Source organism: Beta vulgaris, chromosome 4 (assembly GCF_026745355.1).
Source record: "Beta vulgaris subsp. vulgaris cultivar EL10 chromosome 4, EL10.2, whole genome shotgun sequence".
In the NCBI taxonomy this organism is placed as follows: Eukaryota; Viridiplantae; Streptophyta; class Magnoliopsida; order Caryophyllales; family Amaranthaceae; genus Beta; species Beta vulgaris.
In genome coordinates, this window is record NC_079205.1 from 53,332,801 (window position 1) to 53,351,961 (window position 19,161).

Here is a 19,161-nt window from a genome sequence, read left to right on the forward strand (position 1 = left end):
AATGAATGTGGAATGTTGAATGAATGAATGTGGACTTTGGAGTTTGGATTGTGATTTGTGAACGTTGAATAAATTTTCAATGAATGAATGTATTGTGGATTGTGGATGAATGAATGATTAATGTGATTGAACTTTGTAGTGTTTAGACTCATGGAGTTGAAATTTGTTGCTTGTGTTATTGTGTAGATTGTATTGTGACTATGAAGGGTTTAGAATTTTTTTGGAAAGATCGTGCGGGAACCCATAGTTTGATATTTGAATTAAGGGTTTAGAATTTTTTTTGGAAAGATTGTATTGTGACTATGAAGGGTTTAGATTGTATTGTAGTTTGATATTTGAATTAAGGGTTTAGAATTTTTTTTGGAAAGATTGTATTGTGACTATGAAGGGTTTAGATTGTATTGTAGTTTGATATTTGAATTAATATATTAAACTTTGATTGAATGAATGTATAATTTCTTTTCACCGACTCCGAACCCATAGGGTTGGAATCCTGGATACGCCACTTACTCCAAATCCCTTTAATTGCATTTTTCAACAGGTCTACCGTGCGCACTTTCCTCATTGTACACCAGTATACACCATCTACTAATTGCTCTGGGAGATAGTAATGAAAATTCACCTTCAATTTCGTTCAAATTATTAACTACTATGAATCACCAAATGTCATGCACAGTGTAAATTAATCAGCAGCTGGGTTTGGATTTTGCCAGTTTCCTCACTGAAGGGAGAGAGAGGAAGTGGGAAGAAGCGCCAAAAGTCGTAAAAATGGCGGATTTTCAGACATCTACTCATAGAGCAAAGTGGATTTTCACTCAACAAGAGTTGGTATTTTCTCTCTCCTCCATCCCTGTACCTCTCAATCCCTAATTCTTGATTTTTTTGGAAATTACTGATTTGTTGTTTATGTCTTTTTTATTTTAATTGTTTTTGATAGAACGAGAAATATAAAGCTGCTAATCAGAGAGCCATACAGTCACTGGAAAAGGTAAATGTGTAATCTCTAAGTTGTATTTTCAATTTGTGGTGTAAATTCTGCATCTTTGATGGTTATAAGGTCTCATTGTAGCAATTTTGTTTGTGTTACTATGTCTCATACTAAGAAATATATGAGAAATTAGTATATCTGCAAGTCTTTTCAAATGTGGTAGTTTTTCATGTGTTAATTACTTGAACATGTTTTTTTCAACTGGGACAATTTCGATTAAAAGTTATTGACAATTGAAGGGTGCATTCTAATGGAAGGTTTTTATTAGGGTTTTGTAAAAGGAAAAACTACTTGATCGAGGGGTTTATTCTAAATACAGGTATAATACCCTTGAACCATCCATTAGTCACATACTTAAACCCACCCTTAATAACCTTGATTAATAGTTAACCTCCTCCCAAACCCAAACCCAAACCCTTTAATGTAAATACCCCTTACTTGAATCGCCCGACCCATGAACCATATGTCAATGCCCTTCACTTTGACAACCTCACCCTAACCCCTTTTTCTCCTCTCTCAAGTCTCATTCATCCACTATCTTTCTTTCCTTTTTCACCAATTAAATGGATATACTACTAGAGGGAAGGGTGGTTCTTGGGGATTGGTATGGTTCGGAGGGGAAGGGGCGTTACTAAGGGTGTCTTGATTAAGTATTTGGGGAAAGTTTTTAAGTGTTCTTGTGATTATAATTTTAGGGGTTTGGGTATGACGTGTGCATGCAATCTATGAGTTAGGGCTGGTTCATTATAGTCTCTTTAGTTGCATAAGCCCTCACGTAGGGGTTCTTTTTTTCTTTTCCCTCCCTGCAAAAATGCATTTATGTTGGGTCACCTTTGTCTAAGGAATAGTTAGGTTGCTGTATGAGGCTGCAGTGGCAGGTGAGATTGGGTGTTGGACATTTCATGGTTGGTGTGATATATTGAAGACAATGAATCTGCTCTTAGATATGTTACTAGCCTCTCCGTTCCTTTTCCCCCATTCTTGTTGATGTTTCTTCTCGTTAAGGATCCAAATATATAGTCCCGTATATAGAGTATGTGGTAGGGTTAAATGGTGTCAAAGAACTGAATTCGTGACCCCTTTTTATCCATTAAGGAATGAGGTTGCATATGTTATTTATACAGAAGCAATCTCTATGAATGTTTTTCTGCTGCATCTGAATGCAGAGAAGGTGCATTACTCTTTTTGTGGACCCTTTATCATCCTCATTAAATTTTGTTGTGTATTATTCTTCTGTTGTGCCAAAGAAACAAGTGCTGATATTATGAATTGTGAAGTATGGTACAACATGTTTGCAGATTGATGCTGATGGATCTTTCTCGAATCCTAGAGGCGACCCAGTTAGCAATGGTAATGTACTAATGAAATTGACTCTCATCAATACTACTTATATAAACTGCCATGTTCTGACTGCACATTGTGTTTCTCAATGTAGGTATTAAGTCGTCTCGTGTGAAGCCACTCAAGGTTGAAGAAGAAACAGTGTTACATGTTTATTATGAAAACAAGATTCAGGAAGTATGTGGAGCTTTCAAGTTTCCACATAAAATTCAGGTGTATATATGTGCTATCTAGATGAGAATTGAGCTCCAAGCTACCAGAGTTGGTTCTTCATTGTGATATTATATGTTTTTCAGGCTACTGCACTTACGTACTATAAAAGGTTCTACCTCTGCTGGTCAGTCATGGAGCACCATCCAAAATCTGTTATGTAAGCTTTCTGTACAGTCCTTTATTTATGCTTTTAAAGGTTTGGCATAGTCTCATTTTGCATTATTTTTTGTACCTTTTTCCCCGGTGTTGATATTGCTCCAAGAATGTGTTGTAGGTTACCAAACAATATCTAGTGTTAAATAGGTGAATAGGCAACATCTCTTGTATTTTTCGAATTTTGAGGTTTGAGATTATTACCTGCTTCTTTAGTGATATTTAGAGGATTTTGGTATGCAAATATGCAGGCTAACCTGTATATATCTAGCTTGTAAGATAGAGGAGAGTCATGTTTCAGCGGAGGAGCTTGGCAAGGGTATCCAACAAGATCATCGGATGATTTTAGATAATGAGGTTCTAGTCCTTCAGGTACAAACAGAATTCAGATTTTGAATTTTATTTTTATTTTTGTAAATTCTTGTAAGATCTCCCTCCTCCCCCCATTTCCGAGGGTTTCCTGCAGTTTTCATTTAATTTTAATTGGTTTTAGATGTGTGGGTTGTTTTATACCTTGAACATTACATCACCATGTGATTGCATGTGGAATCAATTTTCTCAATTATTGATCTGGGAAAATCAAGAACACAACCCCCAAGAACATACAAGCTTCGGTCTTGCAAGCTCCCATCTATACTAGAGCCTTGTTGGTCCATGCCGTTGTTCCTTTCTCTCACCTGCTCCTTTTGCTTCTGCAGGTGAAAAATGGAAATTTTATGCAAAATTATGGCTTGTAATTAGTTGAAGAAGTAATTTAGGGGCTGTGCTAACAAACAAGACCATCTCTACCTTTTATTTTCTTTTTTTTTTCCTTTTTATGGATGAGCCTTAGTAGCTTTATTGTGCCATGTTTTTCTAGAGGGAACTAGGTGAGAATCGTATTAGATTTATTGGGTCTCAATAAATGCTTAATCAAACTATTAAACTAAGTGCCACGCCATCTCATAGCTTAAAAGGAATGGTAAGTGGACAATGTGGCTAATTAGTGAGGTATCAGGTATGCAGTATGCTCAAACTTCAAAGTATAGGGATATTAACCCATTTTTAGAAATGTATGTAGATGATGTAAAAGGCGAATATCATTTTGTTTTGTCCCTTAACATGATTTCACATGTAGCTGTATTTGGATGCCAATTGCCAATAGCTTTGTTATTGAACTGAGGTGGGACCCAATAATGAGTATCAAATTCCTTCTGCATCATTGCACTTTGTTGCTCTCCATGCACCAAAAAGAAAAAGAATATTTATAGTTGGATATCTTTGCAGAGTTTGGGATTTGATCTTATTGTTTACACACCATATCGGTCAATTGATGGGTTCATTAATGATATGGAGGTATTGCATATTCAATCTTTGTGGTATAATGTATTCTTTTCTTTACATTGCATTGATCTAGTTTACATATTGGATTGATCCTGGATTTTTAGGATTTTTGCTATGCGACGAACGGCCAAGTTGACATGTTGCAGGTATTATTTCTAAACATCATTATTACTTCACGATACGTGATTCTTTTGGTTTCCTTTTTTGCTCTTTGTTGCCTTCTATAGGTATGTATGTTTTGTGCAGGGCTGCAAGGTGTCTAATTGTAGTTGTTTCTTTTTACTCAAGAATGCATCATAGCGCTAGAATGGCTGTATGAATCTAGTTAGGTCTATGTTATCTAATTAGATTATCTTAGTTATCCACTAGCTGAGTTAATTCTGCATAACGATGAGTGCTCTGTGCCTCCCTCTGTTTGGGTGATGTTTGTATGATGCCATTTTAGGATAGCAGAAATTATATGTGGGCCTGTGGAAGCATTATTATGTGCTTACTAAATTTTCTTTTCCAAGTATTTTCTTGCTTCATTTGTCATAATCCCCATGAATCATGTCATAATTACCGCTCTGTAATGATTGAGTGCTACCATTGTTTTGGTGATGCTTAAATGATTTAATCGGAGGTTGTCTCTCTGTGTCTGATGTGTATGTGTGTGGGCACGCGCCTTTTTCAGCAATGTTTATGTTATATGTGTTCTTGTTCTTGCTATGTATCCCTTAGGATAAAGTTTTATCTGATTACAAGATTTTATTTTGCATGGGCTGTTGCTTATCCCTTATTCTGGCATCTGTCTTTGCAGGAGTTGCATCAAAGAGCAATCTTCGAAGCTGATAAAGCAATGCTTACAGATGCGCCGCTTTTATTTCCTCCAGGCCAGGTATTCTTCATCAGGAACTAGGAAGACTTAATTGCTGTACAAGAGTAATTTATGTAGCATTTCCTCATTTGTGGAAGTTCTAGCGAAACCGAACCGATTAATGGTGATTTTAGTAAACCCAGAAAAATTCGTTGTTGTGGCAAAATTGTGGATGAGTCATGACTCTCCCCCTCATTCCTTCCCCTTCCCAGATGAAGTTGACGATTGAACTTTGCTGAGCCATCCTTGTGTTCTTTCTCTACTTGCCAATTTTCCTAGTTCCATTTTCTCGTGCCGGCTATTATCTAAACTTCAATGACAACTAACAAGTACTTCTGCAAGCTTTCATAAGTTTGTCACAAAAGTCGGGTATTCATTTCCCGCAATTGGCGGATTTGCTCATCTGTCGAGGTATCTTGTTGTCCTCTCCTAAACCTAATAAAATTAGTTCTTCCTGCTGTGTTGACATAGCTAACATCTTGTTAGTGAACCATGTTAAATCTCTGTGTTAATTCTTCTCGTGTCTTTGTTTCGTTAATTCAATCCGTCACAACGACCTCTAAAAGACTTTTATCTTATTTAAACATATATTAAACAATTTTTCCTAATTAAACTTATGTCCTCATAATTATAAGATTTTCCCAAATATTACTTCCTCATATGCGCACTTATGACATTTCCTTCTCGATGACTTACCATTTAACTTAATCTCCAAGTGATTCCTAATTTTTCCCAATTTATAAATATCTAGCACATTAATGCTCAAGAACCTAATTCTCGGTTTTTATTGTCTCACAATTCACAATCTTACAACTGGTTATAATTAAGCAAATAAAAAAAAATATATATAACACAAAAATGATGGTTATATTAGGAAAAATTGATTATGATCATCCCTCCTTTAGTCGATCTGCTCAAAATAGTCCAAGCTGTCAATAATCTCAAAATAACCCCACCTTGATACCTTGTCTTCTTAAATTGGTCTTTTTTACCTAAAACTTGTTGAACAAATTATATTTGATTAATTAAGTCATTTTTCCCAATTAATTTTACCTTCAAGCCTTTCTCACTCCACCACTTGAATCCACCACCAGCACAACCCGACCGATCCACTCCACTGCCAACACCACTCAAACTCCCACCCACCCGCAGTAATACTGCATCTACTGCCCCAGAACCTACATCACTCACCCTGAAATCCCACACCACCACCACTAATTCAGGAAGGGAGGTATTTTTCCAGAGTTGGATCATGGGATCTTCCTGAAAGCCGATTAGTTCACATTCTCAGAAAGAGGAGAGAGTTTTGGGAAAAGAGGAAGTCTCACTTTATTCAGTTCAGTTCACTATTTCTTCTACTTTTCTCTCTCATAATTATCTTTCTTTCACTTTTTTTTTTGGCAATATTAAACCAAATTCCTGATGCTCACGGAGATTATTGCATAATACTCTTTGATCTGCCGACAGTTGTGCAAAAATCAGCTGTTTCTGGAGGTTAAGTTTTGATTTACATTGCAATTTCAAAAAGATATCCCATTCTGCAAATAAGAAATTGCGGCACTCTATCTCAAAGCTCGTAAGATTGTGGCAAAATTAGCTCCTTTTTATCGTATACTAGCAGCAGCAGCAAGCAATCCGAGTATAAATTTGTAGTATCAAGGTACCACTGGAAACGTCATCGTTTGAGGAGGAAGGCTCGAACGCTTGTGGTGGTTGTAGTTGTGGAGGGTTATGAAGGGGATGATGATTTGAAGGATAAAAAGGAATTTGGTTTACGTGGGGGTGCAGATGCTTCCGGGGGGGGGGGTCGGGGGGACGGTTGAAGAGGAAGGGGAGGGGGAGGGTGGCTGCTGGTAGCTGGGTCAAGTAAGGAGGGGGGTATTTTCGTTGGGTGGAGGGGTGGTGGTGGAGGGGGATTGGTATTTTAGTTTATTCAAGTTAATTAAATTATTAAATTTAGGGGTTTAACCAAGAATATAGTTTTTAAACAGGGTGGTGGTGGAGGGGGGTTGGTATTTTAGTTTATTCAAGTTAATTAAATTATTAAATTTAGGTGTTTAACCAAGAATTTAGTTTTTAAACACATTGAATTACTTCTTAATTACACAATTATGGTATCAATTCTGCATTTGCAGGTTACTAACAGGTAATCTATTTTGGGCAGAAAATATACCCCAAAGTTGGGCATTATTCCCAGATTATGGAAAGGTAGGATCATTTTTAAAAGATCGGGCAAAGGTGGGATTATTCCTATCAATTAATCCTTATTATTATTTTAAAACGGCTATCATCTCATGCCAGCTATTATCTATACTTAAATGACAGCTAACAAGTACTTCTTCAAGCTTTTTCAAATCAGAAAGACCTTTCTATATCTGGAGTTAAGAAAGACTTCTAAAAGACAATCAACTATATGTCCCTGATCCTCTATATCTTTAAAATCATGCCAATGATTCCATCACCAATAGCAATGGGTATGGAATTTCATCTCCTAAAGCTTTAGTAGAACACGGGACCACAATCTTTCTGTTGTGCTAAAGCCTAATTTGCTTATCAGAGTCTCTCATGAGTCATGAGTATAGACATCTGGTATATATATGGGCCCTCTGTACTAACTAGTGCATCTATTGCTGGAGACTTTGGGGAATTTGGATTGAGGGAAGATTGTTGTTTTAGGGTACCAAAATATTGTAAAATGTAAATGTAGGATTAGAGTTATGTTGACTTGAGTGATTAGGTGGAATGCCTAACCATAGCCTTTCTAGAAGAATCCACAGAATGGTTGAGCTCTGACATCTATGTTTCTAAGTGTAGAGCAATCAGGTTTGCTGGGCCATTATATCACTGAATAAAATCCAGGGTCAGCATAAGCTCATTCATATCCAGGTCTATCAATTGATTGACCTCTGTACATGATGCTCTATATTATTAGTTTGTAAGATAGCTCTATTAGTTCTGTACTCTTCAATCTTGAATTTAATATTACCGATGCATGCTTTTCTCAAAACAGATTATTTGATCTTACTTCCAATTTCAGCTAATTTCTTCGTATGACAAATACCCTGTTGATTGTCCTAGCTCATTTCAAACATTTATGCAAAGTATATTTGATAGTTTGAATTTTTTTTCCTATGCTTTTAATATTGGTACAGAAGATAAATTGAGATAAAATGTTACCATGCATCCACATACCTACTCAAGCCACCCATTTAATTCACTTATGCAAGACGTACCAAGGGCTATATAAACACAAATTTTAATTATGTTAGGCAGTTTGTTAGTACTTGCCTAGGGGAAAGAGGTAGGGGGATTATTGGGAGAGTGTTCTCAAAGTTAGTTAGAAGTGGGGACTGGAGAGTGAGGTCACAGAGTTGAGTATAGATAAGGGAATGTGTGAGGTGGGAAGATACATAGAAAATCAGTCTCTCTCTTTCTCCTTTTGGGGATAACAGATAACCCTTACCCAGCTACTGTAAGGATTGGGATTTTATTCTGCAAATCCATTCTCTTACAGCTTGGTCCAACCTGGTTCATTTCCCCCTTCCAATGTTAAATGTGTCGGTTAGCCAATTCTCTTTAAGAGGAAAAATAAAAGAAAGGTGAGAGGTATACAGTGAAGGAGAAAAATTTTATTGTTCCCTTAGAAATCTATATCACGGGTTAAAGTAGCGTCGCTATGAGTGAGTCTGGTGGGAGAATTCTGTAGTCTCATTGCTCATCAGTTGCTCGTTATTCTTCTTTCTATACTGCTGTCATATTTTTTATCTTTCTTACAATATTTTTTTCTGCAGTTGGCATTAGCTGTGCTCCGTAAGGCGAATGACGAGCTCTTGGTTCTTGATTTTGAGAGGTATTCGATTGATTCTGTTGTAAGAACATAATGTCTTGCTGTTTAGTTAATTTGACATGTCATTGATTGTCACTGCCTGACTTGGTGAGAAATGTACTTTTCCGTGCAGATATCTTGAGAGCATCCTCTCACGCCATCACTCTGCACACTCTATTTTAGAGCTGAACCAGGGCCTGAATGCTATAGATTTGCTGGTACAATATTTAAAAGTTCACGAGAGAAATTATCTAATTGGTGTTTTGACTTTAGTATTCTGTTCACAATTACTGACTTTGTATTCTTTTCGAGGCTTCTGATTACATGTCGTTGCTTAACATTGATGACATTTGAGTTTGATTGGTCGAAAGCTTTATTTTTGTAACAGAATATGCTACTGATGGTTGATGTGTCAAGTATGAGATGGTTCTTAGAGGGACCATGTGTAACAAATTAGGATAAATTGCTGGTTGAACTGTTAAATGTGGCCTCTTAAACTTCTCTATTAATAATTTCTTAAAGTTTTTCCCAACTTCAGAATGAAAGTATGAGACGGAAACTAGAGGACCATGTCTTACAAATTAGAATAAATTGCTGCTCAATTTGTAAAATATGGCCCACTTAAACTCCCCTATTAATGATTTCTTATAAGTTTTGCCCAACTTCAGAATGTCAAGTATTAAAAATTAGAGGAAGTATGTGGTTGGCATTCTCTTACATGGTGAATTTTCCTATTCAGAGTTATATATGCAATGGTGGCTTTAATATATTTCTGGATACTGCGATTAAGCTGAATGGGACAGATAATAGAATCTAGGTGGCTTGCACTTCATGGCAATTTAACGGTTACACATTATGTTTTGCTTTTTTTAGCTTGAGAAAGGCACTATTTATGAAGATGCCGCGGGAGTCTCAACGTGGTGGCTAGTTCGTTTACATAGTTATATATATCCTTTTCGACCTTCTATGAAATACAATGGACTGATAATAATTATATAATTTTCTAATGCACTTGCTAGTTTGCTACTGTTGCTTATAGTTCACGATGTTCAATATGCTCAACTTTTCATTGCCTGACTTATCAGTAGCAGTACACCTTATATTGATAAGTAAAGGTAACTGGTATTATCTTTTTCCCCCTCATTAATCAACATAGATCAAGAGAATCAAAATCAGTAATGACGAGGAGATGAAGCGTGTTGCTAAGAAGCTAAAATCTTGTCAAGATACTGGATCCCGAGACGAGTATTTTCTGCTCTTTCTACTGACAATTGTAATTGTGCTTCAGGATTCTTTCTGTATCTAAGCACTGACAAGTGATTAAATTCCAGCAGTAAGAAGAAGGAGAAGAAATCAAAGCACAAGTCTAGAAGAACTCCACAAGAAACTCAAACGACTCAGTTTGCTGCTGCTGAATAAGGTCCTTCTCTTTATTTTTTTGGTGTCACCCTTTCCTTTGGACTAAATATTTACCTTTGGTTGATTTTCAAATTTGATACTCTACTTTTGGCTGTCATTTACAACACTCAATGTCTTTCCAGTTATAAGTTGGAAAATAAGATAATTACTACCTCTTTAACGGGTCTTGTGACTTATGGTCTCTTCAAAATAAAGTTGTTAATTACTATTCTTAAGCAGGTTAGATTTATTATTGATACCTCTTGCCGAATTTTCAATGGAGTTCTCTTGCAGAAAATGATATCATATTGAGTTTATGAAATCATCTGAGTGATATTAGCCCCAAAAATAATTCATTGAAGATTGGCAATAGACATTTATAATTAATAACTGTAGATGGTTTAAAAGGTAGTAACCTGTAACTCTTTTTTCTTAAATGGTTGTACCTCACGTTATGACCTATTGTAAAGGTAGTAATTGAAATATATTCCTTAAAATTTTTGGTGAAGTTATAATTATTTTCTTTTTTGTGATGGGATATCTATTATAGAATCTTTCAAGTATTTTTTTGAGGGAGGAGACAAAGGAAGGGTCAAATTTCTTACTACCCCTTCTTTTGGAGGGAATATCACAAGGCTACGATGAAGTTGAGATACTTCCATCTTTCCCATCTTCATTCCCCCTTAATCCTAATAGGCTATGATCTTCTCACTTTGAAATTTAACAAGTTAAAATATGTACTTTTCCTTGATGATATCCTTGAGTAAGAATTTCATATATAAAGTACATTGATAGGGTTGATATGTAAATATATAATTACTGTGAGATGTGATATTTGAGTTTAGTTGTAAGGGGCTTGTTGTAAGGGAGACAGAATATTGAGATAGGCTAAGGAAATCTCAATCCTTTTCCTTTCCATTTCCCATGACCCTATCCTTAACCATAAGTTAAACAGTCCGAACATGCTATGAATGTTTTGTAGCTGATATTTGTTACTGCGTGTGCTCTCAGGTGATGTTTTCCACAATGGACTTGTTTGACTGAGTGATCCATCATAAAATTGTTGGGGCGCTACGAACACAAAAGCCAATTATTACCTTCTAGTGCCGGGTTAATGAGGTCATCTTGTCATCTGAATTTTAACAGGTGTGCGATACTTTGATTACTGCATCGAGTTTCGCTTGCTTGAGGAGAGGTCGTTTGCTGTATGTTGGTGTAAAACGGCAAATATCAAGGATTAGGACAATACAACAATTATTTTAGGATGCAAAAGTTATGCTAATTGTGCCTCTTCATTAAGTTGCTAGTTGAATTCTTAAGGTTCCTAGTAGGGGGCTTTCCCCTTCAACTATTACCACTTTTTATAGGGGCTACTGGAAACGGGAAAGGACTTGTCCTATCAACCATGGTAGCTCCTTCCCTTTTTATTAAGAAAGAAAGTGGCTAAATTTTGGCAAAAAATCAATGTTAACTAGATAAATTTGATTGGATAAACATATGAATTCTCCTTGTATAAATAACTGTTTTAGCTGTGGAGTTCTCATCTTTTTATATTGATTCTGACCAGTAAATTATCTGTATAATATATGAAAGTAACTTTTAAGTGGAAATGCAGTATAGGTATTTCCTAAACGTTATGAATACTTTTAAGTGGACATCTTTGTCACTTGTGAGTGTAAAGTATCCAGGCGTTGCCCTACTTTTGATGAGTTTGCTCCTTCGTCTCTCACACACTCCTATCGCTTCCCACTATTCAATCACTTGCGCAAAGGCATGCTATGAATTTTTCATTGTAAAATGACCAGACAACTCATGGGGGTGGACGACCCACCAGAATCGGTACTCTTTTTTTCATGTCATAAATACAGTTGTGTCGGATGGATATATACTCCTATGCAGCGTTGTGTGGTTTTTTCACCCGTGCCTGGAATAAGGCGCGACTTGCGTCTGCCTGTGCAGGTGTGTCTAGGAGTAGTTAGAAAACCACATGCCTTCCCTTTGAGGAGTTCTTTTTTTACAGAAGATAAATTTTTGGAAAAAAAAGATACGCCTCGTCCTAGTATGAGGACTAGGGCATACAGAAGTTTGCCTCTACTCAGGTGGGGGTGGGATTTTCCTGTGCCCCTGCTACATTGTTATGGCTGTTGTGTGCCTTAGCCTAGATAATGCAGTAGAGTTGTAAAAATAGTTCAAAAGCTAAGTTACAGTCACAAGATGTGATTGAAGGAATATGGCTCGGCTCGGCTCAGCTCCGCAGCGAATAACTTTGTGGACTTAGTATTATTCTCCTATCCGATTATTCATGTATCCTATGCAATAACTATCCTAAATCCGTTAATCACCTACTACTTCATTGTACCCTCTCTTGGAAACTTTAGTGGTGGTGTTGCTAATTTGGAATCTATGTTGGACCTTCCCCTCAAACCTAAAAGAAGCATTCTCTCAATGACATTGGCTAAAATCTGGGAAATTTCTGAAAAAGGTATAGTTTACCAACTTCTTTGGGATCTTATGTTCACTTTAGAAGGAAAGAAACTCTAGAATTTCTATAATACTTCATACTCTTTCTCGCTGCCAACTATGTGAATTAGTAAACCCATTCTCTCTATGACCCCCCCCCCTTTCAATGTCTCAAGTGAAACTTGGATGCATCAATGAATTTGGGTAGCTCAACCTCTGCTATTGACGGTGTCCTACATAATTACCGAGATTATTCATGTGCCTAACAACCTATTATTGTGCCCTATGTGGGCATTAACAGTGCTGATGTACGGTTGGCCATGCCCCATGCGTAGAGCCTTCCAAATCTCTCTATCATCTGATCAATTTCGCCACCATTATATCATTCTCGAGTCTGATTCTGCATATGTGGTTAATTTGTGCAATGAAATTCAACAGGTCCATGGAACCTAATGTTAGCTTTTAACTTCATCAGAATGGCATCAAAGCGCAGATTAAATATTGAGGTAACTCATGAAGAGCACTCCTCAAATATTGTGGATGATTCTTTGGCTAAGCAAGGGCTTCATAGATCTCTGATTTTGTTGCTTGGTTGTAGCTCAGCTAATCTTCATCTCCCAACTATCATATCTTTATCTATGTGCCTCTATCTAAAACTGAGGCACAACTATTTAAGTTGTAGTCTTTGCGAGCCTTTGATCATTTTTCTGACATTATTCAAATTACCAAAAAAAAAAGTTTCAAACAAAAATATATTATTAGCAAAAAAGTTAAGTTTTTTTTTTTGAGGGGAAACAGTTAGTCATATTATTAAGAAACATCCAACTCCGCCAAGGTTAATACACCTTGCGGAAACGCATCCACAAAAATCTGCTCAACTCCATTTGAAGGAGGTAACCGAGCTACGAGATGTGCTACTGTATTCCCACCTCGTTTCACATGAGAAACATGAAAATTAGACAAACTATCCCCAAACAAACAAATGTCTTCGATAACAAGGTTTAGAGGGGAGCACCCAAATTGCCTTCTAGCGATCGCCTTGGTAATAGTAGCTGCATCACACTCCAGCTCGACCGCATCAAAACCATGGTGCTTTGCCACCTCCAACCCAAACCGAGCTCCCATAGCTTCCGCAAGAGACACTGGCCAACATACTTGATACCTCTTCAGTCTTCACCGCGACCAGCAGCACGGTACCAGCTTCATCTCTCACCACAGCACCAACACCAACAGACCCCTCCCCCAACATGGCAGCATCGGTGTTAAGTCGAACATAGCCTGCCCGAGGTCCCATCCAGCAAGACCGAGAAGTGAAATCCAGCCCAGCAGGAGCACGGAAAACCGACGCTGCATAATTCTTATATTCATTCACAAGTTTAACAAAACCCATGACGCTAACAGGCACATTACTCCATGGTTCATTAAAAGTAACCGCGTTCCGATACGACCAAGCCGTCCAGGCGAGGGCCATGAAAGAAAGCAAGTCTCGTTTTTCCAATTTTGAACGAAGCCATACAGAGAAGTCCATAAACGAAGAGCTTGGACCATCCCTCACATAATGGATGAAAGGGGAATTTTCCCATATCGAAGAGACAAGAGAACAACGAAAAATAGCATGAGTAATAGACTCATCTTCCAATTCGCAATGACCACATCGTCCATCATCTAGAATATGACGATTTTTTAGTCATCCTTTCGTTGCCAAAGACCCCGTACATGCCCGCCATACAAAATGGTGGAGCTTTGGAGGCCCCTCCATATTCCAAACTGCTCTCCATACCTCCCCCTGATCACCCCCGAACCGATCCATCCAACCCCGCACATGACCAATCCGACCCAACCAATACCCCGACTTTGTCGAATATACGCCATCCATCGCAGGCCACCAGTACTGGAGATCCGAAGGCTTACGAGCACTAAGTGGGATCTCGCGAGCCAACCTAGCATCGTCCTCGGTGAGATGAGTCGCAAGGGCCGCTTCATTCCATCTCCCATCATCACCAATAAGATCAGACACTCGAAGATCGATAGGGCTTTCTAAGTTAGGGGTAGGAACAACTGAAGAAGACTCACCCGGAAGCCAAGCATCATCCCAAACCCCAATACTACGTCCGTCGCCCACTCGCCATTTCAACCCCTCCAGCAATAATGCTTTTGCTCCCCAGATACTTCGCCATACATAACTAGGATCAAAACCCCTCAAAGCACTTAAAAAATTAGAACGGGGAAAATACCTAGCCTGTAACACCCGATGAGCTAATGAACTCGTGTCACACAACAATCTCCACCCTTGTTTAGCAAGCAAAGCTTGGTTAAACACTTTGAGATCTCTGAACCCCATCCCCCCATGAGACTTCGGTAAACATAATTTCTCCCAACTCACCCAATGTATTTTCCGTTCAGTTCCCCGAGCGCCCCACCAGAACCTAACACACATGGAATTGATTTCATTCAAAATATTATCCGGAATAGCAAACAAGCTCATCATATATGTGGGAATCGATTGTATAACTGCCTTCAATAATACTTCCTTGCCAGCTCTGGACAATAATTTCTCCTTCCATCCCTGCAGTTTCTTCCATACTCTCTCCTTAAGAACCGTGAAAACCATCTTCTTCGAACGACCAATCACTGTCGGTAGACCCAAATATTTCTCATGTCGCTCCACCTCCCTGACACCGAACAACGAGCAGATTTCCAACTTCCTACTATCATGTACATGTTTACTAAAAGACACTTCAGATTTATCAAAATTAATCTTCTGCCCAGATGCTCTTTCATACGTACTGAGAATATCAGCCACAACAGAGCATTCCTGAAGTGTAGCTCGAGTAAACAAAATACTATCATCAGCAAAAAACAAGTGAGAAATACGAGGTGCGTTATGACATACCCGAGCTCCATGAATCAACCCATCAGTAGCCGCCTTAGACAATAAATGCAGAAAAGGCCTCAGCACATAGAAGGAAGAGATAAGGGGACAAATGATATCCCTGCCGAAGTCCCATAGCTGGTAAAATGTTACCCTCCACATGGCCGTTCAACTTGAAAGAATAAGTGACAGTGGAGATACAATCCATAACTCTGCGCACCCAACCATCACAAAAGCTTAAACGAGCCATAACCTTCTCCAGAAAAATCCATTCCACTCTGTCATACGCCTTACTCATATCCAGTTTAAAAGCCATCAACCCTTCCTTTCCATCCCCTCTCCGCTTCATTCCATGAAAAATCTCAAAAGCAATCATCGCATTGTCTGTAATAAGCCTACCGGGAACAAAAGCACTCTGATGCGTCGAGATAAGATCAGAGAGAAAGAGTTTTAATCTATTAGCCATCATCTTAGATATTATCTTATACAGAACAGTGCAAAGACTTATAGGCCTGAACTCCCCCATCTGAGTTGGATTTGAGCATTTAGGAATCAGAACAATACAAGTCCTATTCAGTAAGTTAATCTGAGTATCTCCATTCCACCAATCTTTAACAAATTTCACAATATCCGGCCCCACAATGTGCCAAAATTTCTGATAAAATAATGCATGCATACCGTCAACACCAGGAGCCTTGTTCGGGTGCATCTGAAACAAAGCATCTCTAATCTCATCAGGAGTGGGTTCAACTACTAAGGAATCATTTGCCAGTCCCGTAACCTTGGGCGACAGCCCCGTCAGTGCTGCCTCGAAGTGCGAGGGCAGAGATGATGAAAAGATTTTGTTAAAATAATCAGAGATAATATTGCTAACATCCGCCACATCCTCCTTCCATACGCCCTGTTCATCTTTGAGCCTATGAATCATGTTGCGCTTTTTCCGCTAACTTGCCTTGTGATGAAAATAAGCAGTGTTTTTATCCCCATCACGCATCTCATTCGCCCGAGCTCTTGCATGCCAGTAGGATTCATGAAGTCTATGCAACTCATCTAACTCACGCACAATTTCCTTACATCGCTCCAGCATTAGCCCATCAGGAGGCTTACTTTGCCACAATTGTAACTCCTCCTCCTTAAGTTTAATCCGCTTTTTAATGTCACCAAAAGCGGTGGCCGCCCATCTTTTCAAAGCCACAGCACAACCTGCCACCGAATCAGCAACTCTTCCTCCATGTTCCACGCCTGCTGTACCACTTTTTGACACTCCGGGTTTGATAACCACAGTGCTTTGAAGTGAAAACATTTCCCCTTATTGCATCGTAGTTGTACCGACTCCGTCACAAGCAATATCGGTGCATGGCCAGACTTATATATAGGAAAGTTTTTAACCCACGCGTGCGGAAATAAACCTCCCCACCCATCACATGCAAGGAAACGGTCAAGTCTCTCCCTAATAAAAGTTCGAGGATCGCTGCCCCTCTGCCACGTAAAAGCACTGCCCCTGTACCCCTAGTCTTTGATCGCACACAACTCCACCGCCTCCCGGAAAGCATCAATCTGGCGTTCCCCCCTCACCACCCCCCTTCCTTTTCCGAAGCATGAAGAATCTCGTTGAAGTCTCCAAAGAATATCACCGGAAGTGAAATAGCACCCCTAATCTCCTTCATCAAAGCCCATGTCAAATGTTTATTCGACGCTTCCGGCCAACCATAAATCCCCACGGCCACCCAGATTGGAATATCCAACTCATTCCGAACCTCCACAGCTACATGATGTGTCGAGAAAGAGAGAACGTGTATATTTAAATCATTCCACCAAAAACCAATACCACCAGACAAACCCACACTACTCAAACATAGAACATCCGTGAAACCACACTTTTCTTTTACAGACTGAAGTTTTTTAGAATCAACCATAGTTTCAACGACGAAAACTATGTTAGGCCTATCCCTCCAACACCATGATTGGAGAGTTTTAACTGTCCTAGGGTTGCCCAGGCCCTGGCAGTTCCAGCTATATATTTTCATTGTCCTTCGCGGGGTTGGTGCACACCAACCTCCGCTACCGTCAGAGGAACAACTTCCCCCTCCACATCAGATGATACTTTCAACCGTTTCCCGAAAACCTCCACCTCCTCCATTGCAACATCATCCCCATCCATTCCATTACCTAAATCCATCACAGTCTTCCTTTCCCCCCCCCCCTTCTGCCTCTCCAGCCCACGCTGCAGCCCCTCCCCTTTTTTTACCAAAACGAGCCTTAACATTTTGAATCTTCTTTAGTCCCTTCTTTTCATTACAAGACACAGGTGCATAAAGTCCCATAGAAAAAGACAAAATCTCCTCTTTATGAGTGGAGCCTACCTCCTCATTATGATTCTTTTTTTCTTTTTTTTCGGCAATTCAAAATATTTATTGATAACCAAAAAAAGGGGGGGGGGGGAATACACCATATCAACCCCAAGGGAAAAGATAGCAAAGCTGAGTCCCCTTACCTTCTAGGAAGGGCCTGGGACAAACAACCAAGCAATCTACCCCTGCAAGTACAACTACACAGAAGCTACATTACCAAAGCATAAACTTCCTAGTACATTCATTACATCTACTAGCAACTCTAAAGCATATTTGCCTAAAATTAGCAACTGTATCTAACATAAGGCCCCCAAAGATCTTGGCATTTCTTTGAAGCCAGATTTGATACATAGTTTCAGCAAACATCATGCAGTATAGCTGTGCTTTAGCTCCACTTCTCTTGCTCTTCAGTGCAACAACATTGATTTCCTCAGTTAAGGCTCTTACAGTCACTACTTCTTTGAGCTGTTGTTGGCAGGCATTCCAGCTTGCCCTGGAAAAGGGACACTCAAAGAATAGGTGGGATATACTCTCACTAGCTTCATTACATAAAGGACAATGATCATCATTTGTAATGCCCCATGTAAACAACCTATCTTTAGTAGCCAACCTCCCATGAAGGATCAGCCAAGTAACAAATAAAGCTTTAGGACTTGCTTTATTATTACAGGCTACCCTCTTCCAATGTACATGCTCATGATCTCCTAACATGACTTTGTAAACCTTCTTAATTGAGAATTCTTGCTGCTGCAACATGGAAGTGATCTGTAGCTCTTGGAAAATTGCTCTACTCTCCAAAATCTTCTTCATAGACCACATTATGATTCTTTAATAACTACTCTCTCTCCTCATACCCTTCTTCTGCACTTCCTTTTTCAACATCACCATCATTCGTCCCAGCCATGCTCTCACATATTAACTCCCTACTCTCCACCACATTATGATCATTATTAATACTAGGTGTAAAATGTAAGTCATGCCCAGCAATGCAAACACTATTCATCTCCACATTCCCACACAATAAAGCACTACTACTTCCCCCTATAATATTGTCATGATGAATGCTAGGATTATGTGGTAACACATTAGCAATAACGTTACCTTGCGAGGGAGAAACAACAGTTGGTATGTGGTCTCGATCCTGCACAAAAAGATCAGTGGTCTCCTCCGAAGCAGGTATGTCGGTTTGCACCCCCCCTCTCACCATCCCTCGACACCGTAGCCATCGCCCTCTTCTCAGCGCCATTACTCCCCATCATCTGCCCAACCTGCCGCACCGGGCTAGCAAAATTTAACTTTTTAGAGCATAACGAGCCTCCTCCCGCTTCTTCATACCCCCCCAACGAGGTGATGCTTTCAACCATGCACCCCACTGCTTCT

General features: G+C 39.1%; 2 protein-coding genes across 9 annotated transcripts; one reads left to right on the top strand and one right to left on the bottom strand.

Moving 5' to 3' along the window:
* Positions 1-532: 532 nt before the first annotated feature.
* LOC104890810 (cyclin-H1-1) lies at positions 533-11,649 on the top strand. Of its 8 annotated transcripts, XM_019249003.3 has the most exons (15): positions 533-607; positions 714-828; positions 938-988; positions 2,266-2,338; positions 2,424-2,542; positions 2,626-2,699; positions 2,947-3,067; positions 3,962-4,030; positions 4,123-4,164; positions 4,818-4,895; positions 8,666-8,724; positions 8,834-8,918; positions 9,857-9,945; positions 10,032-10,120; positions 11,110-11,649. In XM_019249003.3, the coding sequence occupies exons 2-14, from the start codon at positions 769-771 to the stop codon at positions 10,117-10,119; spliced, it is 1,008 nt and encodes a 335-aa protein (XP_019104548.1). In that variant the 5' UTR covers positions 533-607; positions 714-768; the 3' UTR covers position 10,120; positions 11,110-11,649. The 8 variants fall into 8 exon arrangements, with proteins under 8 accessions (XP_019104548.1, XP_010674710.1, XP_010674707.1 ...); XM_010676405.4 differs by having other exon boundaries at positions 548-828; positions 11,245-11,649; XM_010676406.4 differs by having other exon boundaries at positions 548-828; positions 10,035-10,120.
* Positions 11,650-17,994: 6,345 nt separating this feature from the next.
* LOC104890895 (uncharacterized) lies at positions 17,995-18,600 on the bottom strand. Its single transcript, XM_010676512.1, has one exon. It carries the CDS (start codon positions 18,598-18,600, stop codon positions 17,995-17,997), a length of 606 nt encoding a protein of 201 aa, XP_010674814.1.
* Between the last annotated feature and the right edge of the window lie 561 nt (positions 18,601-19,161).

Coding starts and splice junctions, on each gene's coding strand:
- LOC104890810 (XM_019249003.3), top strand. CDS start 769: ATGGCGGATTTTCAGACATCTACTCATAGAGCAAAGTGGATTTTCACT. Junction 829..937: donor TTTTCACTCAACAAGAGTTG/GTATTTTCTCTC, acceptor TGTTTTTGATAG/AACGAGAAATATAAAGCTGC. Junction 2,339..2,423: donor AGGCGACCCAGTTAGCAATG/GTAATGTACTAA, acceptor TTCTCAATGTAG/GTATTAAGTCGTCTCGTGTG.
- LOC104890895 (XM_010676512.1), bottom strand. CDS start 18,600: ATGTGGTCTATGAAGAAGATTTTGGAGAGTAGAGCAATTTTCCAAGAG.